At 41.1% G+C, this 17955-nt stretch overlaps 1 protein-coding gene across 1 annotated transcript; it reads right to left on the bottom strand.

Moving 5' to 3' along the window:
* LOC109841733 (protein NYNRIN-like) lies at positions 702 to 1390 on the bottom strand. Its single transcript, XM_020410678.1, has 2 exons — positions 1156 to 1390; positions 702 to 1072 (listed from the first exon to the last, which is right to left on the bottom strand). The coding sequence occupies exons 1-2, from the start codon at positions 1388 to 1390 to the stop codon at positions 702 to 704; spliced, it is 606 nt and encodes a 201-aa protein (XP_020266267.1).

The raw sequence follows: 17955 nt of genomic DNA, 5'->3' as shown, positions 1-17955 counted from the left end.
AAACTTTCTCATAGTTTATCCTCTTAGAGTTTGGAGGCTGTTGAAGACTTTTTTTTTCCTTCTAAATCGAGATGATGCAAGAGCATTGATTTCAATCTGTATTTTCGGCCTGCCCTAGACTGCACATAAGTTTGTATTTGTTTTGGTCATAACTTTGTCCAGAAGGCTCCAAATGACCTCTCGTCTGCAATGATAGATCATATTTTGAGTCTAGTTTTGTATAAACATTACTTTACTTGAATTGAAGTTTTCTGTAAAAAGTTATCACTGAAATACCAAAGGAGAGCCATATTAATGTAGAAAGAGAATAGTTTTTTTATCCTTGTGTAGACCATGCCTACCTGATAGCTTTACTCATTGTTTATACTCTTAGAGCTTAGAGTTTCTTTCAATTTATACTCTTAAAAGTTAGAGTGTCTTATAGTTTATACTCGTAAAAGTTTAGAGTGTCTTAAAATTTTATACTCGTAAAAGTTTGGAGTGTTATGCCTCTTTAGGCATAATATCGTTTTAGAAATTTTGCATTTATTAGGGGAGGAGAGTACTATCCATCAGGTGAAATTACGTTATAGGCCCCGTTAGAATAAACCTCTTGTACTATGAAAGGGCCTTCCCATTTTGGCTCAAATTTACTTTTTATTCGCCTTGTGATAATCATAGGACGAACAACAACCAATACTAAATCGCTAACCTTGAAGGATCTATGATGAACTTTTTTTATCAAAAGCTCGTGAAATACAAGCCTGATATATCTTCGAAATTTGTTTTGCTCTTAAGCGCTTATCCTCTAAACCATCCAATTCTTCTAGTCGAGCCTTTAGTGCTTCATCCTCTGAAAGTCCTTCATGGATTGCAACTCTATAAGATGAGATCTGTACTTCAAGTGGAAGTACGGCCTCACCTCCGAAGACCAATGCATAAGATGTTGAGCTTGTAGGTGTTCGAATAGTAGTACGATATGCCCATAAACTCTCCATAAGCCGCTCATGCCATTCTCGTTTATTATGGGAGACCACTTTCAGCAGTAATTTGCATAATGTCTTATTGAATGCCTCGGCTTGACCATTGGCAGCTGCATTATAGGTTGATGAAAAATAATATTTAATATGGCATTATAGGCTGATGAAAAGTAATGTTTAATATGAAATTTTGCACAAAGTCTCTGCATATCCTGATTTTTGAATGGAGTTCCATTGTCAGATATAATTCTAGATGGTATGCCAAATCGATATATTAAATGAGTACGAACAAAATTGACCACATTTACACCTCGTGTCTCTTTTAGAGGGATAGCTTCTGCCCACTTAGAAAAATAGTCAGTTGCAGCCAAGATATAGCTATGTCCTTTGGATGATGGAGGATGAATAGGGCCTACGATGTCCATCCCCATGCATCAAAAGGCCAAGATACATTAGTTGTACGGAGTGGTTCTGGGGGTTGATGTATAAAATCTGTATGAATTTGACAAACATGACATCTCTTAGCAAATTGCATTGCATCTCGATCCATTGTAGGCCAGTAATATCCTAGATGTTTGAGTTGATGGTAAAGCCTTTGTCCCGATTGATGAGCTCCACATACCCCAGCATGTATTTCTTTCAAAGCATTCATAGCTTCATTTTCAAGTAAACATCAAAGAAGCATAGATCGCCTAAAGAGGATCCCCTCAATGCAAGTATAATGTATAGCACGCTTCTTTATTTGTTGTCTCTGGTGATTATCTACAGGAAGAATTCCATGGTTGAGATAATCCAGTAAGGGTCTTTGCCAATCTGTTTCCTCGTTAATGTAAGCCGAAATAGCCGAGGATGTTAATGTCTCTTGTGGTGACTCTTAAAGTATCGATGATAGTACCCGCCTTGTTTCAACATTTATTTGGAGTGTAGTGTTCGGATAAATAGCCAATGAAGCCGCAAGGCTTGCTAGAGCATCCACTCTATGATTATAAGATCGGGGAACATGTTCAATTTGAATTTCTTGAAATTGATGGATCAACTCCTGGGCCTTTAGAAAATATAGGATCAATTCCTTCTTTTTGACAGCATATTTTCCATTCAGTTGATGTATAACAAGTTGTGAATCACCATAGACTACCAATGGATCAAGATGTAAGTCTAATGCTAATTCGAGACCAATGACAAGAGCCTCATACTCAGCTTCATTATTAGATGATGCTGAAGTCAATATAAAAGAGTATGGTAGAGATTCTCCTTTAGGAGTAACAAATACAACTCCAGCTCCTGCCCCCGTTCCTTGACTTGCTCCATCAAAATACATGACCTATGAAGGGGCTATGAAGGTAGTCATAACTTCATCATCGGAAAGATCATCTTCAATCTCTTTTTGTCCTGGCGAAGCTTGAGTGGCTAGAAAATCTACTAAAGCCTGCCCTTTAACAGCTTTTTGTGGTACATAGACAATATCAAATTGAGTCAAAAACATTGCCCATTTTGCTAAGCGACATGATAAAACTAATTTTCCAAGAATATATTTGAGAGGATCTGCCCGAGATACCAAGTGAATAGTATGCTCTAACATATAATGTCTAAGTTTCTGGGCTGCAAAAACTAAGGCCAAACATATTTTTCTGTACCCGGATAGTTCTGTTCTGCCCCCAGCATACGGCTCAGATAATACAAAGCAATTTCCTTTCCCTCATCATTAACTTGGGCCAATAATATCCCCAAAGACATGGGTAATGCAACCGTATATAATATTAGAGGTCGCCCTTTAATGGGGACTCCTAGCACAGGTGGGCACATCAAATATTTTTTTATACTTTCAAAAGCATTTTGACATGCATTATTCCATTCAAAAGAAACGTCTTTTTTCATTAGTCTTGTAAATGGTTGGCACCTACCGGCTAAATTAGTAATGAAACGTCAAATGTATGTAAGTCGCCCTTGAAGACTTTTCAGCTCATGTAGGTTTCGTGGTTGTGGCATCTCAATGATAGCCTTTGTCTTTGCTGGATCAATCTCAATTCCATCTTTATGAACGACAAACGTCGAATGTATGCAAGGTCGATTATGAAGCATTGAGCCCAACAGAAGGTCTTCATCAGTGAATTCAATATTTAAGACTTCGAGTGGATTTATATCCACATTAGCTACTTGTACCCTATAGTCATCAGGAAATTGCATTTCGGTAACAAATGTCTTTCGCAAATCAGAAGACAAACACAAAGCATTATACACACTAAGAATTGATGGTATTTTCTTTAGATGTGCAAGTACATTGTATTTGACAGTCTCAGAAGGACCTGCCACATTTGGAGTTACATTATCAGGAGGTTGAGATTTTTTGTTGCGAGGCATTATGTACTCAACAGGAGGAGGATGGATCTCTTTTGTATGAAATCCAGAACGAGTGGTAATATTAACCTTAGGAGTTTCTTCTAGGAAGCACAATGGTCCATCATCTCCTTCCACAACTTCAACAATATTGCAATGTAAATCATTTGCCCAAGGGTTATTATTATCCACCACTTGAGGCTTATTAATGTAAAGTTCACGAGAAATCCTTGCAATGAATCCCTCAATTTCCTCCTTTGGCATCACTTTACGAAGTATTTTGTATTTAGGAGTTCTTTTCTTTTTGGAAAGCGGAGGTCGAGTTGTCCCCGTTGGTATAGGGTTGTTCCTCGCAGCTTTAACCCTTTCTTTAAAAGCCTATCTCCTTTTTTGTTTCTTGCTGACATAAGGCCTGGCTTGATTAGTATAGAGTTGCTCAGGTTCTGACATTGAATCATCATCATCTATTGTAGGCAACAGGATTTCTGGTAAGGCCGAGTCTTGCGTTGGTATTAAAACCGGCATTGCCATACTAAATTCTGTATCCTCAACAAACAGACGCTTCTTTATGTGGGATGGTGGAGATTGTTTTACTGAGCATGTGAGGATAGGAAATGGTGTTGGAGTCCTACTTTTCCTCTCCATTATAGTCGGTGGAGTTGAAGGTGACCACAACTCTATCATATGGATTACATGACGTGGCACCTTTGAGGGAGTCATTAGTAATGATGAATCTTCCATAGGGCGATATAATGGTGGTACATAAGGCACTGCATATAACGATAATGTTAAAGTGTCTATGCACCTAGGCAAAGCCTTTTCATCTACTTGACTAATAGACACTATATTGGCGGATTGTCCTCCTTTCTTAAAATTTTTAAGCAATGCAGGATCAATGGTTCCATCATCAATCATTTCTTGAGCTTTATCTTTAAAAACAAAATATTCTTCTAAAGTGTGTCCTGGCATACGATGATACTTACAATATCGTCCATAATCGTGCCTCTTATTATTTTCATTTACTTGGCGAGGTTCAGGCAATTGTACCAGCTTCATCTCGGTTAATCCCTTAAAGAAATCCACAACCACTTCTTTGGGAAAGGAATACTCCCTTTTAAGTCTATCTTTCAAACTTTTTGGCTTCCCAACACTATTAAACTTTAAATTCTTCGACTGGACATTGGCCTCATTTGGTCAAACTTTTGTATATTGTGTTGTCACAGATGTCTTCATCAAATGCTTATTCTTATCACGGGTGCAATCTCTCTTTCCTTTGTCTAGCCCATGTTCAAAAAATTTATGGTGCCCTTTGTCTGAGCGACGATTTAACTAATTGAGATAAATTTCTATATCAGTTGACTTAGATGGCAACTCTTCAAAAGTCATAGGCCACACACCTTGAAGATGAACTACCATTTCTGGTTGAAGATTGTTCATGCACATCCTTACAGTCTCTGGTTCTGTGATTGGCTGAGGACAATGGAGACTCAAATCTCTCCATCTGTTAATAAAATCAGATGCCCTCTCATTATGGGCTTGTTCTGTCTAAGTTAATTCAGTGATGCCCATAGTCCTTTGAGTATTATAGAAGCGTTGTAAGAAGGCTTCTTGCATATGCTCCCAATTTCTTATTGATACAAGCAGAAGTTTACTATACCTAGTGAATGCAGGACCTAAAAGTGTTTGAACAAACTGTCTTAACAGGAGAGCCCCATTATGAGCGGTATCTTGACATGCTACTAGAAAGTGAGCGATGTGCTCATGTGGTGAACCATTTCCATTGAATTTGGTGAATTGAGGTTGCCGATAATTTGCAGGGAAGGGAATCATGTCAATCTCAGCAGGATAAGGCTTTGTATAGACCGGTCTCATTGCATACTGATTTTGCATTAACTGTGCCCTGACCCCTTCGGTGATGAGCCTTTGTACTGTATCAAGTGAAACTACAGTTGGGTGATGTTGAACATCTGAATCGTTATTTGTTGAAGTGGAAGGATTCGCAAAGGTTTGTGCTCTAAGTTGAGCAATTTCTTCTTCTTTATGTTGGAGCTCTCTTTGAAGTTGTATCAATTTATCATCAAGGGACATTTCATCAGTTGTCAAAAATTGTTCTGTGCCTAATAAATTAGGTTCATATTCTTTTTCTACACTACCAATGGTATCATTAGATTGAGAACAAGAATAAGAAGAAGCAGATGATTCATTGTCATTATTTTCAACTTCAAGAGATACAGATTGTGACCTAGACTGACTTGTCGTCATAGGTTGATGTTTCGGTATAATAGTACACCTCCTTTTAAAATACATATCTTCATCATCAGTCACACTAACAGGCATGACATTCATGACATGACTAGGGTGAGGATTTTTCAAATCAGGCACCGTGTTGATTTCACATAAGTGCTCATGTAACCAACGAACTCGCCTTCCATCTTCAGAGGAAAGATCATGACCTACCCTATCTTATAAACGCAGTCGATACTCCCTAGCCGTCAATCGTCGTGTTACTACATGACGCCCTCCTGCCTCCTGGGGTTAATGCTGGTTCGTAATAATGGGTTGGTTGTTGATAATACTGACATTGATGGTAGGTGCTTTCATAATATTTATAAATAGGAGTATCTTCCCTTTCATTTCTTTGAGGTATAACACGTTGCATATGATGTCTGAAGAAGTATCGTCCTCCAGTCTTATAATCAGTTGGTTCAGCAGAATGATATCGAGGAGATTGTCTTAATTCCAAGTAATCTTCATTTGACTCCAACATTTTGCTCCGAGAAGATAAGGTTGAATCATATTTAGATTCATAGCTCATTGGTTTACACGAATAGAATTGATAGTGCCAAGAACGAGAAGCATCATTTTGGTGATCCCTCACTTTAGGCCTTCCTAGGCGAACAACAGAGGGGCTTGTATAATATTGCTTTGACGTCTCCCTTGATGGGTCATTAACTTGAACTTGTTGCACTGGGGCAAGCACTACCCTACTTGGTGTTCTAAAAAAACTTTCCTTCTTGATAGAGCCTTTTGGTTGTTGAGGTTTGGGCAATTGAAGAGGAGGGAATTCCTTATCATAAGAATTTTCTCTAAATGCCTCTATATCTCTCAAGCATCCAATATGAGGGAAACGTCTTTGAGCAACATAGCGCCTCATTTCAACTGAAGAGGAATCCATGTTTTCTTCCATCACTCCCTTACCCTTTACACCATGAAAGGTGGGTGGTTTTTCCTCATTGTTAAGGACATCTTTAGGATACTCACAGATAATAATACCAGGGCACTCCTCCTGTTTGCATTAAGCTTTTGAGTATTAGGGACATGAACTTAGACTGAGGGTGATTTCCTGATCCTTTTCTTCATAGCCTTAGTCACCACAGGAGTAAAGCCATCATTGTCCGCGTCAGCATGCATTGGGTGAATAAATATTCAGGTTGTAGGACATGGCATGGTGTTGATCGTGGAATGTTTTCCGCTGTAGCCATCTCCACAGGGACTAGCACCCACAATGCACCAATTTGCGCGGAAACAAAATTTTGACTTGTGCCATTAACATTTGAGTTGCTCGCATGACTTGCCATTTTACCTGTGAACAATGAATGCAGATATAATGTTTTAGTGCTTTGTGCATAAATTTTTTTTAATGCTTTATTCACAAGATATCATCTAATATTTGCTTTCTAAAAGATGAGGGGAAAAACATGCTCCCACTGTGGTCGCCAAAAATTTTGTATGCGTCAGAATACCCAGCGTGTATAGTTTGTAAAAGAAATTCAAAATGATGTTATTATCCATCAGAGAAATAATAATATTTGAGTAGGCTAATCTCTTCTTGACCAAGCCGTAACACCAATCTCAAGAAGAGTAGAGCAATCTCTAAATATTTACTCCGATACATATTAGTATCACTCTGTTTGTAAAAAAAATATTTAGGAGGTGCATGCTTCTAGAAATTTATTTCTTTCTGTTAATTACTCTTGTTGAAAGAAACCCCTGATTAGTAGAAAGCAAAGAATTAAATAGAAATCAAGAATCAAATGTAGAGAGATATCAATTTTATTATCTTTTTAATGTATTATAAAATTAAAGAAAAAGAAGATGGGATCTTGGGTCTCTAGACAATGTTCTGGAGCCCTCCACCCTTTCAAAAATAAATAATGCAGAGGTCCTTGTCGTTATTGTTTCAAATTCTAAGTCTCTCCTTCTTTTCAATCTATCAGTCTTTTCTCTATCTTTTCTGTCATTTCTTTTTATTATTTTTCTCTTTTCCCCCTTTCCCCCTTTTTGAATGGCAAACGAGGTCTCAATTTATAGGTAAGACCAAGGGGAAGTTATCGCCAGGTGTTTAAAATGGATTGGTGGGGGAGTTACCGTAACTTCCTCATCGAAACTTCCTTATCAAGATTGTTGCGTTCGTTTATCATAACGAACATTTTCTTTGCTTTTCATTTCTCAAATGTCTATCTGCTAATCTTTCATGTTTCTAAAATAAGTGTAAATGGAGAGCCCTTATCCCTTTAAGTTGAAATAAGGTTCGTATGAGGGTGGGTATCCTCGAATTAGACTTTATAGCTAAGGCTTATGATCACATGACTTTCAAATTTACATGAGGTGCTGTCATCCTCAACTTAATTTTCATTTATACGAGGTACTACACCTCACATTAATTTCAATTTGTATGAGGTACTGCTGTTATCCTCAACTTAATTTTCATTTATGTGAGGTACTACACCTCACATTTATTTTGATTTGTATGAGGTAATATCCCTCACATTAGTTTTGACTTTTATGAGGTATTATCAGCCTCGCATTAAATTTTGTTTATAGGGCTTGTTCATATAATAACTTTTTTTTGTATCTACAGAGAGTTAGGCCAAAATACCCGAGGAAGTACAAACTGGCTCGCACAGTGTTGAGCCACCATTTGGTGGATCGCACAAAGAACTGAGATTTTGGCCATGATGCGGTTTAATTATGGAGAAGCTCAAAAGACAAAAGTTGTAGGTATTTTCATTATCTTTCCAACACGTCTTGAATCATCTCATTCCAAGACTGGACGAGTGAGTTAGAACTAAAATACCCGAGGCGGTACAAATTGGCTCGTAGAGTGCCGAGCCACCATTTGGTGGCTCGCACAAAGAACTAAGATTTTGGCCTTAATGTGATTTGATTTTGGAGAATCTCAAAATCAAACGTTATAGGTTTTTTCCTTAGATTTCCAAATCATCTTGAATCACCTCATTCAGAGACTGGACGAGAGAGTTATAATCAAAATACCCGATGCAGTACAAACTGACTCGCCCAAGGCCGAGCCACCATTTGGTGGCTCGCATAAAGAACTAAGATTTTGGCTATAGTACGATTTGATTCTGGAAAGGATTAATACAAACGTTATAGGTCATTTTGTCATCTTTCTAACACATCTTGAATCACCTTATTCTGAGATTGTACAAGAGAGTTAGAGCCAAAATACCCGAGAAAGTATAAACCGGCTCGCACAGTGCCGAGGCTGTTTGGTGGCTTACACAAAGAACTATGATTTCGGCCATGATGTGATTTGATTTTGGAGTAGCTCAACGACAAAAGTTGTACATCTTTTCGTGAGCTTTCAAACTCATCTTGAATCACCTCATTTTGAGATCGGACGAGAGAGTTATAGCTAAAATACCCAAGAAAATACAAACTAGCTCGCACAGTATCGAGCCACCACTTGATAGCTCGCACAAAAAACTGAGATTTCGGTCATGATATGATTTAATTCTAGAGAAGCTAAAAAGACAAAAGTTGTATGTCGTTTCGTCAGCTTTAACATATCTTGAATCACCTCATTCCGAGATCGGACGAGAGAGTTAGAGCTAAAATATCCGATGCGGTATAAACTGGCTCGCCCAAGGCCGAACCACCATTTGGTGGCTCGCACATTTCCTAGCCACCAGATGGTGGCTTATGCCCAGAAATGCTAAAAACGTGTTTTTGATAATTTTTGATGGTTTTCGTAGGATTCTTCTGTTCCAGAGTCTCCCAACTATTTTAAAGCTATCCTTAAACATGTTTAAGCGGTTATTAACTATGGATGAGGTCAAATCATCAATTCCTATCCTAAAATGCTGTAACCAAAGCCTATAAATACAAGTCTAGGGCCTTCATTTACAGGGAACCAAAATTAGAGGGTGAGGTGCTGTCGAATTGAAGAGTGGAGCACGAATTTCAGAGAAGGGCTAGCAGATCTTGGCGAACTTCAACATAAAGAGGAAACTATTCGAAGGATCTGTGGCACATTCCCCCTTTCCTCTGGATCAAACTTGGTTTTGATCTTGAGAAGAGTCGTAATCTCACTTGGTCGAGATTATCACTTCTGTGATTGTTTCCTTTGTGAAGCAAGAGCATTAATTAAATTTTCTGTCAACCAGATCTGATCCCGGTGGTCCACGGACTAACGCGTCCCCGACACAGGCAAAGATCCCACGCGAAATAGAAGATGATAAACGTCCATTGCGTATGTTTTAAGAAGATTGTATTTGTTTATTTTTTTATTGTGTAAGAAGATTTTATAAAAAGATCGACTTTTCTCTTATTTAAATTTGTAATCGATAAACGATTGTAACAGATTCAATGATAATGAAGAAATTAATTTTCAACGCTAACACGCTGGTGACCACAGTGGGAGCCGACAACCTCTCTACACAAGCTATGGTGTCACAACCAAGGATCTTGATCTCGATTGATACGGAGGTCGAGTACGAGATCAACCAGCAAAAGTATGAGGAGTACATGTCTTCCTCCTCCAGATCCTCCTCCCCTCACAAGCGCAAGAGGATCTCCTCCTCAAGGAAGGTTCGCTGGTCTTTAGATCTGAAGACCCAAGATGATGATCATCTCCCTGTTGCTGCTGTAGTTGCCCCTTGCAACACCCTTCCGGCATCCAACGAAGCCAGATCCGTTGATTTGAACTCCTTATCAATCAATGGGTTAACTTCTGAAGGCATGCAGGTTCCGTCGAAAAGGGCTCGTTAAAGACAACGGCAATGCCTCGTACGTCAACTAGCCAAAGCCCTAGAGCCAGTTGACGGGATCCGTTATGAGGCGGATCTGAAATCCAGGAAGCGTCAAGCACCTCAACAGCAACCAAATGGTTCCTCCAGACCATCAACTGATTAATGGATCCGCATCAAAAGGACCCGTTCGACTCTTGAGGAACACATCCAAAATCATCATGCACTACTCGGGCACGCGCGAATTCTTATGCAGGAAGCACAGAAGTTACAGAGGGAAGAGGTGGTCAAGAAACCATCAAAATACATCAAGTCTGGAGGCCAAAGTCCAAAACGGCATCGAAAACAACTCGAACATCGCCCGAAATTATCAGAAAAAGCGAACCACAATTTGCTGGCTAGGCGAAAACCAAGCCACCAAATGCTGGCTCGGCCAAGGCCTAGCCACCAAATGGTGGCTCACGCCAAGTCCGAACCAGCTTAGTTTGCCTTGCACCTGGTTAACCTCCCGCGGTCATTTTTTAGTCTCCGACAACCCTTGTTCCTGTCCTGATGAATCACACACCTCCGGTGGAGCCTGTAGGCAACAAAAATTGCCTTTAATCCTTATCAAAGAAGTTCAGAACAAAACTGCTAAAACTTTGCCCGAAATAGCAAAGAGGGAAAAAATGCTGATATCTCTCAAACCGGAAGGAATTTGGTGAAACGGACAGGAGAAAACCAAACCCTATGGAGTGGTCTTGGTCGGCTCCATCTCGTCGAGATAGTCGATTTTTATATATAATTCGTCCAATTCTGACTTACGGTTTTAAAGTTATGGCCTATTCTTCGAAGCATGTTCAGTAGCTCGCCTAAAGGCTGAAGCTCACCTGCAAAGAAGTCCGTCAGCAAGGATAGAGCTCGCCTAATAGTATTGAAGCTCGCCTGAATGAGATTCGCCTGCACAGCTCGCCTGTATAGCTTCACCTGCACAACTTCGCCTGCACAGCCTCGCCTGACAGCTCGAAGCTTACCTGTTTGGTCGACTCGCCAGCACGAAAATTCGAACTTGCCTGAAGACCAAGCTCGCCTAACAGCCTGCACCTCGCCTACGCGGACTAAGCTCATCTAACAACTAGAAACCGGCCATCATTGTCAGCTGCCCACTTGGAGTATGGGAATAGTCACATCAGTGGTCAAATCCCACGAATCAAGGGAGAAAGCATGGCGCTCCTTACCTAGCAAGAATAGGGCGGCTGACAGGACCCCCTAAGTGGTCACATCCCACAGCTAGGGCGGCTGGCTCCCTCACCCCTACTAGTGGTCAAATCTTACAAATCAAGGGATAACCCATGCCATCCCTTACCTATTTAAAGCCACTTTCAGCTAACGTGAAAGGGGTTGATTAGCTGCTGCTGGCTTGGCTGGCTAATTTTCCAAAGGTTGAATCTTAGCTCATTTGCTAAAGGCTCCCTCATTTGAAGAGACTCGTCTGAACTCTCAGACTTGAGGCTCTCAAGCTCTTCGCAGACTCTTGCATAGTAGCTCTTTGCAGACTCGTCTGAACTCTCAGACTTGAGGCTCTTAGGCTCTTTGCAAGCTCTTGCATGGTAGCTCTCTCCAAGCAGTCTGTCGACAAGCACAAGCCCCCCGTTTGGCCTTGGGTATAGTTGAACTCGATCATCACAAGCTTCTACTACGTACTGAAGCTTCTCCGCAACTTCGATCGGATCGTCCAAGGGAAGCAAACTCGACACGAGAACCGAGGGATGCGTCCTATCGCTACTAAAGACCCCACGTTAAACAAGGAAGGTATTCCCTCCACTTCTATTGTAATTTTGATTCATTAGTTTGTAATAAGCTATTCTTATGATACCCCCATTTCGGGAAATCAGAAATTTTACAGATACAGATCCCCACGACAGCATGGACTTGTCTCGATTCAAGATGAAGATCACAGATCATCTTATTCCTTCGCACGAGGTTTGAGGCAAATTCCGGGTTAAAGAGCGCTTGGGTCCGGTGAATGAACCCAGAGCAATTCGTCAGACTGGGGGTTGTTCACGTCCTCCCAACAAGTCAAAGACCTCTCATGTTGAGAAAGCACCTGTAACTGCTCGCCTCGGATTACGTGTTGAAGTCTAAGAGCCTAATGGGGCCCTACACTCATGAAGGCGTGGTTCCAAACCCGTGACTCTTGAGAATGCCAACGAGGTATTATATCCCTAAAAGGAAGCATGTTCGTCAGAAGACGATGATATTATACCCGGGGAGTCATGCCAGCACACGATAGGTTGCTCCGGTAATCATACCGATGAGTTGTACTATCGGGCTGGGGTACGAATAAGACTTGAAAGAGAAGTACCCGAGAAACGGATTCTCATTATTCGTGCACCAAGCTTATCAGGGTAGTATTATCAGAATGTAGTTGCTCCAGGACCGCTTCACTGAGGGTCTCGGTATTTAAAAGAATCTCCATCGGAGTGTCCCAATCTAAATCAAGACGCTTCTACAAGAAAAAATCTGCCAGTCATGATGACGAGCTTCCAGAAGTTACCATCAATGTGGCCAATAAAAGAAAATCGCCAAGGCGTTATAACCCTGACTCTTTCTCGGAGGCATCTCAGGACATCACTTGGTTACGGTCAGGAACTAGACGACCTAGACCAGATAGAGGATACTCCTCGAAGGAGGAAACGTCAGACGCCACTCCGCGATCGCTTCCGACAATAAGGTGTCCAACACAAGACAATCTCGTGAGGCGTTCATGATCAATGCTGAACAAATGACCAAAATCATCGAAGAAGCTCTGTCCAAGCAGAAAGAGAATTTCAAATTCGAAATGGAAATGACTGTGCAACAGATAAGGGAACTTCATGATCAATAGATTCAAGCCTTATCAAATTACATTGGTAAATCTAGCCATCGTAATGCTACCAATCAAGAAGATAGTGATTCAGACGTTGAAGAAAATATCAACGCTGATACCCCTCATGTTGACTAAAATGCTAAGGGTGGTCCCACTGAGGATGATAACGCTGGGGGTGGTCCAGTTATTCCTCCTCGAAATCCCCAAAGAAGAATATGGGTGAGGATAAGATGATGAAAGAGCTGGAGAATAAGGTCAATGCCTTAATGTCCGCTCAAGAAGTAAGAAAAAAGGGTATTCCATGTCCCTACCCAAGAGAGTGGGAGTCAATCCCATATCCGACGAAGTTCAATCTAATTAACTTCGTGTCGTTCGACGGAAAGGGCTCAGCCACTCAGCACCTAATTTACTTTAAGTCCCACCTGGGTGTGATCTCTAGCAATGAATCCTTGATGGTCCAGTCATTTGTTGGCACCCTTCGCGGAGCTACCTTTGATTGGTACTGCCATCTCAATCTAGGAAGTATCAACAGCTGGGATGACATAGAGAGCTCGTTCGTCAACAACTTCTTCGACGATGATACCGAAGTGTCGATCGGAGCCCTTTTGGATGAAAAGCAAAACGACGGGGGGTCAGTTAACAGATTTGTTAAACGCTTCTGCAACAAGGTGATGAATTACCAAGATTCGGTCACGGAGGAATTCATCCTCCAAACCTACCATAATAACCTTTCCATTAACATCCTGGAAGCCCTGGGGGGCGTGCCATCCATGTTTTCGTCAAAAGTTGATTTTGTTATGGAATTCATTATATCTTCGATCGATTACAACAAATTCGAAATAGATAGTCTTTTTATAAGACTTCTTTTACACAACAAAGTGAAAATTACAACTCTTGAGAAAATAACACAAGAAGATCGTTTATCGATTCTTGTTTTGTGGGACTTTGCCTGTGCCGGGAGCGCTTTGACTCGTGGACCACCAAATCACAGATCGTGAGGGGTATAATGATTCTTTCTTCGTTTATCGAAGTGAGAATTTGAAACGAAGATCTTATCAAAGTAAGACGATCGTTCTTCTTAAGATCAAGTCAAAGCTCGAATCTCAAGGAATCACACTAAGAACTGTTTTGTCTGCTTTCTCTGCTCTGAATCGCTCGATAAAATGCTCGATCCTCGTCAGTAGTGACCCTAGGGGGGTATTTATAGCCTCTGGGGTACATAACTGAAAAAACACAACAAACGACCAAATTAATACGGAATACTGTTTTGATTTTTCTAAAACAGTATGCGATCAACTCTTGTGATTTTTTGAGTGATCTTCTCTATGTTTGGATATCTATTAGCATTTTTTGACGCCTACAGATACCCCCTCCAAAGTATTCCAGACTCATTCTTTTATAGAGGAGTCTGGGATACTTTGGATAAGATAGATTTTACTTACGATCCCTTCAATGCTTGGTTGAGTAGATCGTGTAGAAGAATCCATAAAATGGCTTCGGCTCTTGATCTCTTCATCCTTTAGCCTATTCAATTCTTTGTAGAATAGCTAATACTCTTCCGGTACTGCATTTATCGCTCGACCGTTATCGAGATCTTGAATCGAAGCTGGTATCTCTTTGACTTTTGTCACCAAATTGATACTTGTATGTCCCTCGAGAGTTCGTCATGTTATCCTTAAGAATATTCAGAATAATATTCTCCAGAAACTGCCTGTCGAATGTAGGAAAACAGTTTAGACTCGTGTACCTATTGGAGTATCCATCTGTATTGCATTTGGCTTTTGATTAAGAGAACGTCCGCTGTCTCACGCTACGAGACAGTGTTTGCTGTCTCGCGATGGGAGACAGCGTTTGTTGTCTCGCGCTGCGAGACAGAGTTTGCTGTCTCGCGCTGTGAGACAGCGGGTATAAAACCGGACTTAGGGTTTTTTTAGGGTTTTTCACGTCGATTTCTGGGCGATTCTTGGGCGATTTTCAAGCGATTTCCTCGAAATTTTCGACCAGTTCTCTGCCTCTTCTTCTCCTCTTCGTTTCTGATTTTTGTGGAGCTCTTGTTTGGGTAGATTTCATTCGGATTTAGTAAGTTTTCTCCCCTTCTTTCTTTGAAATCTCAACTTTCTTTGACTTCAACTCTGCATGCAATGTTTCAGGTGTATTTTGTGATATTTTCATCAATTTCATGTTCAAAAATCCTAACTTTCTCGTCGGATTTCAATATAGATCATATATTCATCATGTCGCCGCGTAGATCTCGAGCTCCCCGGGGCCGTTCGACTGTCCAGTCCACCGAAGGGGTTGGTCCCGCTGCTGCTTCGCATGGAGGTATATCTTTTTCACCCTTTCATCAATTTAAATACTGTATTTTGTCAATTTCATATGTATATATCTGTATTTGCATGCAAATCCTCGTTTGTATCCTTTGAGATACATTCGTGAAGAGCCGGTATCCTCCTTTGAGGGGATCGACGCTAAAAGGTGTTCGTTTTGCTTGGACAAAACACACTTCAAAATATACAGGGGCGATTTCGTATCATCCCATGTGTGTTGAAAGGTTTTGATATGCCGTTATAATGCTCGTGTATAGTAGCGCATATCTCTTTTACACACGTGGTAGATAGGAAATCGTCACACCTGTTATGAGGTGGTGATTATATCTTATGGAGTAAGATATACTGCCTTCTCTAAAATTTTAGGACTATTCTTACACAATTTATGTGTATGTCTCCTTTATTAGTCTATTTTCTTTCTGCAATCTTCACTGTTGATGAAGTTACGGGCTAAAGTAGTGCTACCCATTCCTACTATGAGGGGATACCGTTGATTGAATCAGCCTCCCAATTCAAGTCAAACTACAGCGAATGGGCCAGAGAGTTGATCCGGCGGGGTAGTTGTCGTATTCTGCGACGGTTAATCACTGATACAACTTTAATTTTAGAGCAATACTCGAATCAATGCATAAGGAAGCCAGATTTCTTGTTTGGTGACTCTATAAAAGACCCGGAGATTGTTTCTTGCCGACCTGCGTAGTGGTTATATGAGAGCGGGTCGTTATTCTTGTATCTGCCTTGGATTCCTCGTGAGCATTCGCTTTTAAAGTTCAGAAACTTATCAGTTGGACGTGAAATGCTCTGGAGGTTGACCGAAAACCACGAGCGTATTCACTGTGGTTTCATTAGGAAGGAAGCCACCCCGGGTTCCAGTGACAGGGCTTCTGTGCGAGGAATTCATTCGGGTATTTTAGGTCAAGACAATATACCCCAGAATGAAAAGACAGCACATGCAAACACCACGAAGAATCGTTTAGCTGCAGTGAGGAAGAAATTACCCTACCAGAACTTCAGATGTTATGGGTGGGCCATTATTTTGGAGACAAATGGTGGACCAGAATGACCCGATATGTATTAAACCGCTGGGGGCGAGAATTGGTAGAGTTAGGGTTGTCAGTCCCGATTCGTGCTAGTATGTATGGTTTGCAGATCAGTGTGGGTCATTTCCTCTATTTATTCGATATCTACAACCCTGACACTAATACATTCTTCACCAAGAACGGGGAGCTTGGGTTACCACTGCATGAAATGATGAAGGTGTCTGGTTTGCCCATAGGCGATGTGCCATATCAAGAATTCTTCCCAACCGCCAGTCAGCTGAATAAGATGAAAGATCGGTCAACTGTGACCTACGATACTTTATGGGAACTGACTTGTCACTATCATATAGCTATGGCCGAGATGGAGACTAAATCTAAGAAGAGATCTCCCCAGATTAGCTTGAAACAATTCGTTGATTATTTGTTCAAGAACCTTGATAATTGTTCAGAAGAAGTATGCGGGTTATCTCCTTTGACTCCGACTGAAATCAACCGGCTGTTAGAGAAAACGAACGCACAAACTTATACCTCTCACTCAGAAGACGGATTTCTACATGGTACTAAATTCCGTTCTTATCTATGGCAAGCTGGTGTTCCGATCCATCCTACCACCCTGCTGGCGGGCTTCCTGGCTTTATGGCTGAAAAGGTGTGTAGTTCCCTATCAATCCTCTGACGCCATGCCGATTGAAGTATTGTATCCAGCCGTCCAGTTAGCTACAGGTCGCAAATTATCTTTGCTTACCGCGATGGTAGCCGCTATTCACAGTGGATTGTGGCAATTAATCTCCGTGTTTACTCAAGAGAAAAAGAAACCCTCTGCCAGTGTATCCGTTCCGAAGCTGGAGCTACCCTATACTTATCTGATAACCTGGTTGGTACTTCACCGGCCAGATTTGATGGAGGCTCCTGAGATGGTGGATCCCAGTCTCCCTCTGTTGCAGAATCTTGAGGGTTGTAAATGGGTCAAACATCGATGGGCGGATATAACGAGGTATTTTAAAGTTCACAAATGTTGGGAGTTCTTTCCCTGCTTCCCTCGATTCTCCGGTACGTACAATATGACCTTATTGGATGCTGAAGACCCAAGGAAGAATCGCACTATCTTAGATGTCGGGTGCTTTAGATGGCTGATGAACATTCGACCTGGTTATCTATTGTTCACGGTAAGAGATGTTTGTCATATTGAACCTTATCTTCCATGTCGATTTGATCGTCAATTCGGCTATGACCAAATGTACGTCGGCAACCCGAACCGTCACCTTAGCGTTCGAGGTGGACTTATTGATGGGGCGAGGGCTTGGTTTTGGAGCATTGCCGGTTTCACAAACGCTGAGTTCGATCTTTCTTTGGAGGTGCCGCCCCTACGGATGACCTTCCTCTATTGTAAGTGGTTGATAGCTACCAATATCGTCACTCGGAATAGGCGGATATCAGACTTCGAAGAAGAGGCAGTCCC

This window comes from Asparagus officinalis, chromosome 5 (genome assembly GCF_001876935.1).
Source record: "Asparagus officinalis chromosome 5, Aspof.V1, whole genome shotgun sequence".
Classification (NCBI taxonomy): Eukaryota; Viridiplantae; Streptophyta; class Magnoliopsida; order Asparagales; family Asparagaceae; genus Asparagus; species Asparagus officinalis.
The sequence above is the reverse complement of the archived record's forward strand: the minus strand, read 5'-3'. Positions and strand labels throughout refer to the sequence as shown.

Coding starts and splice junctions, on each gene's coding strand:
- LOC109841733 (XM_020410678.1), bottom strand. CDS start 1,390: ATGGGGATGGACATCGTAGGCCCTATTCATCCTCCATCATCCAAAGGA. Junction 1,073..1,155: donor TCAGGATATGCAGAGACTTT/GTGCAAAATTTC, acceptor CCTATAATGCAG/CTGCCAATGGTCAAGCCGAG.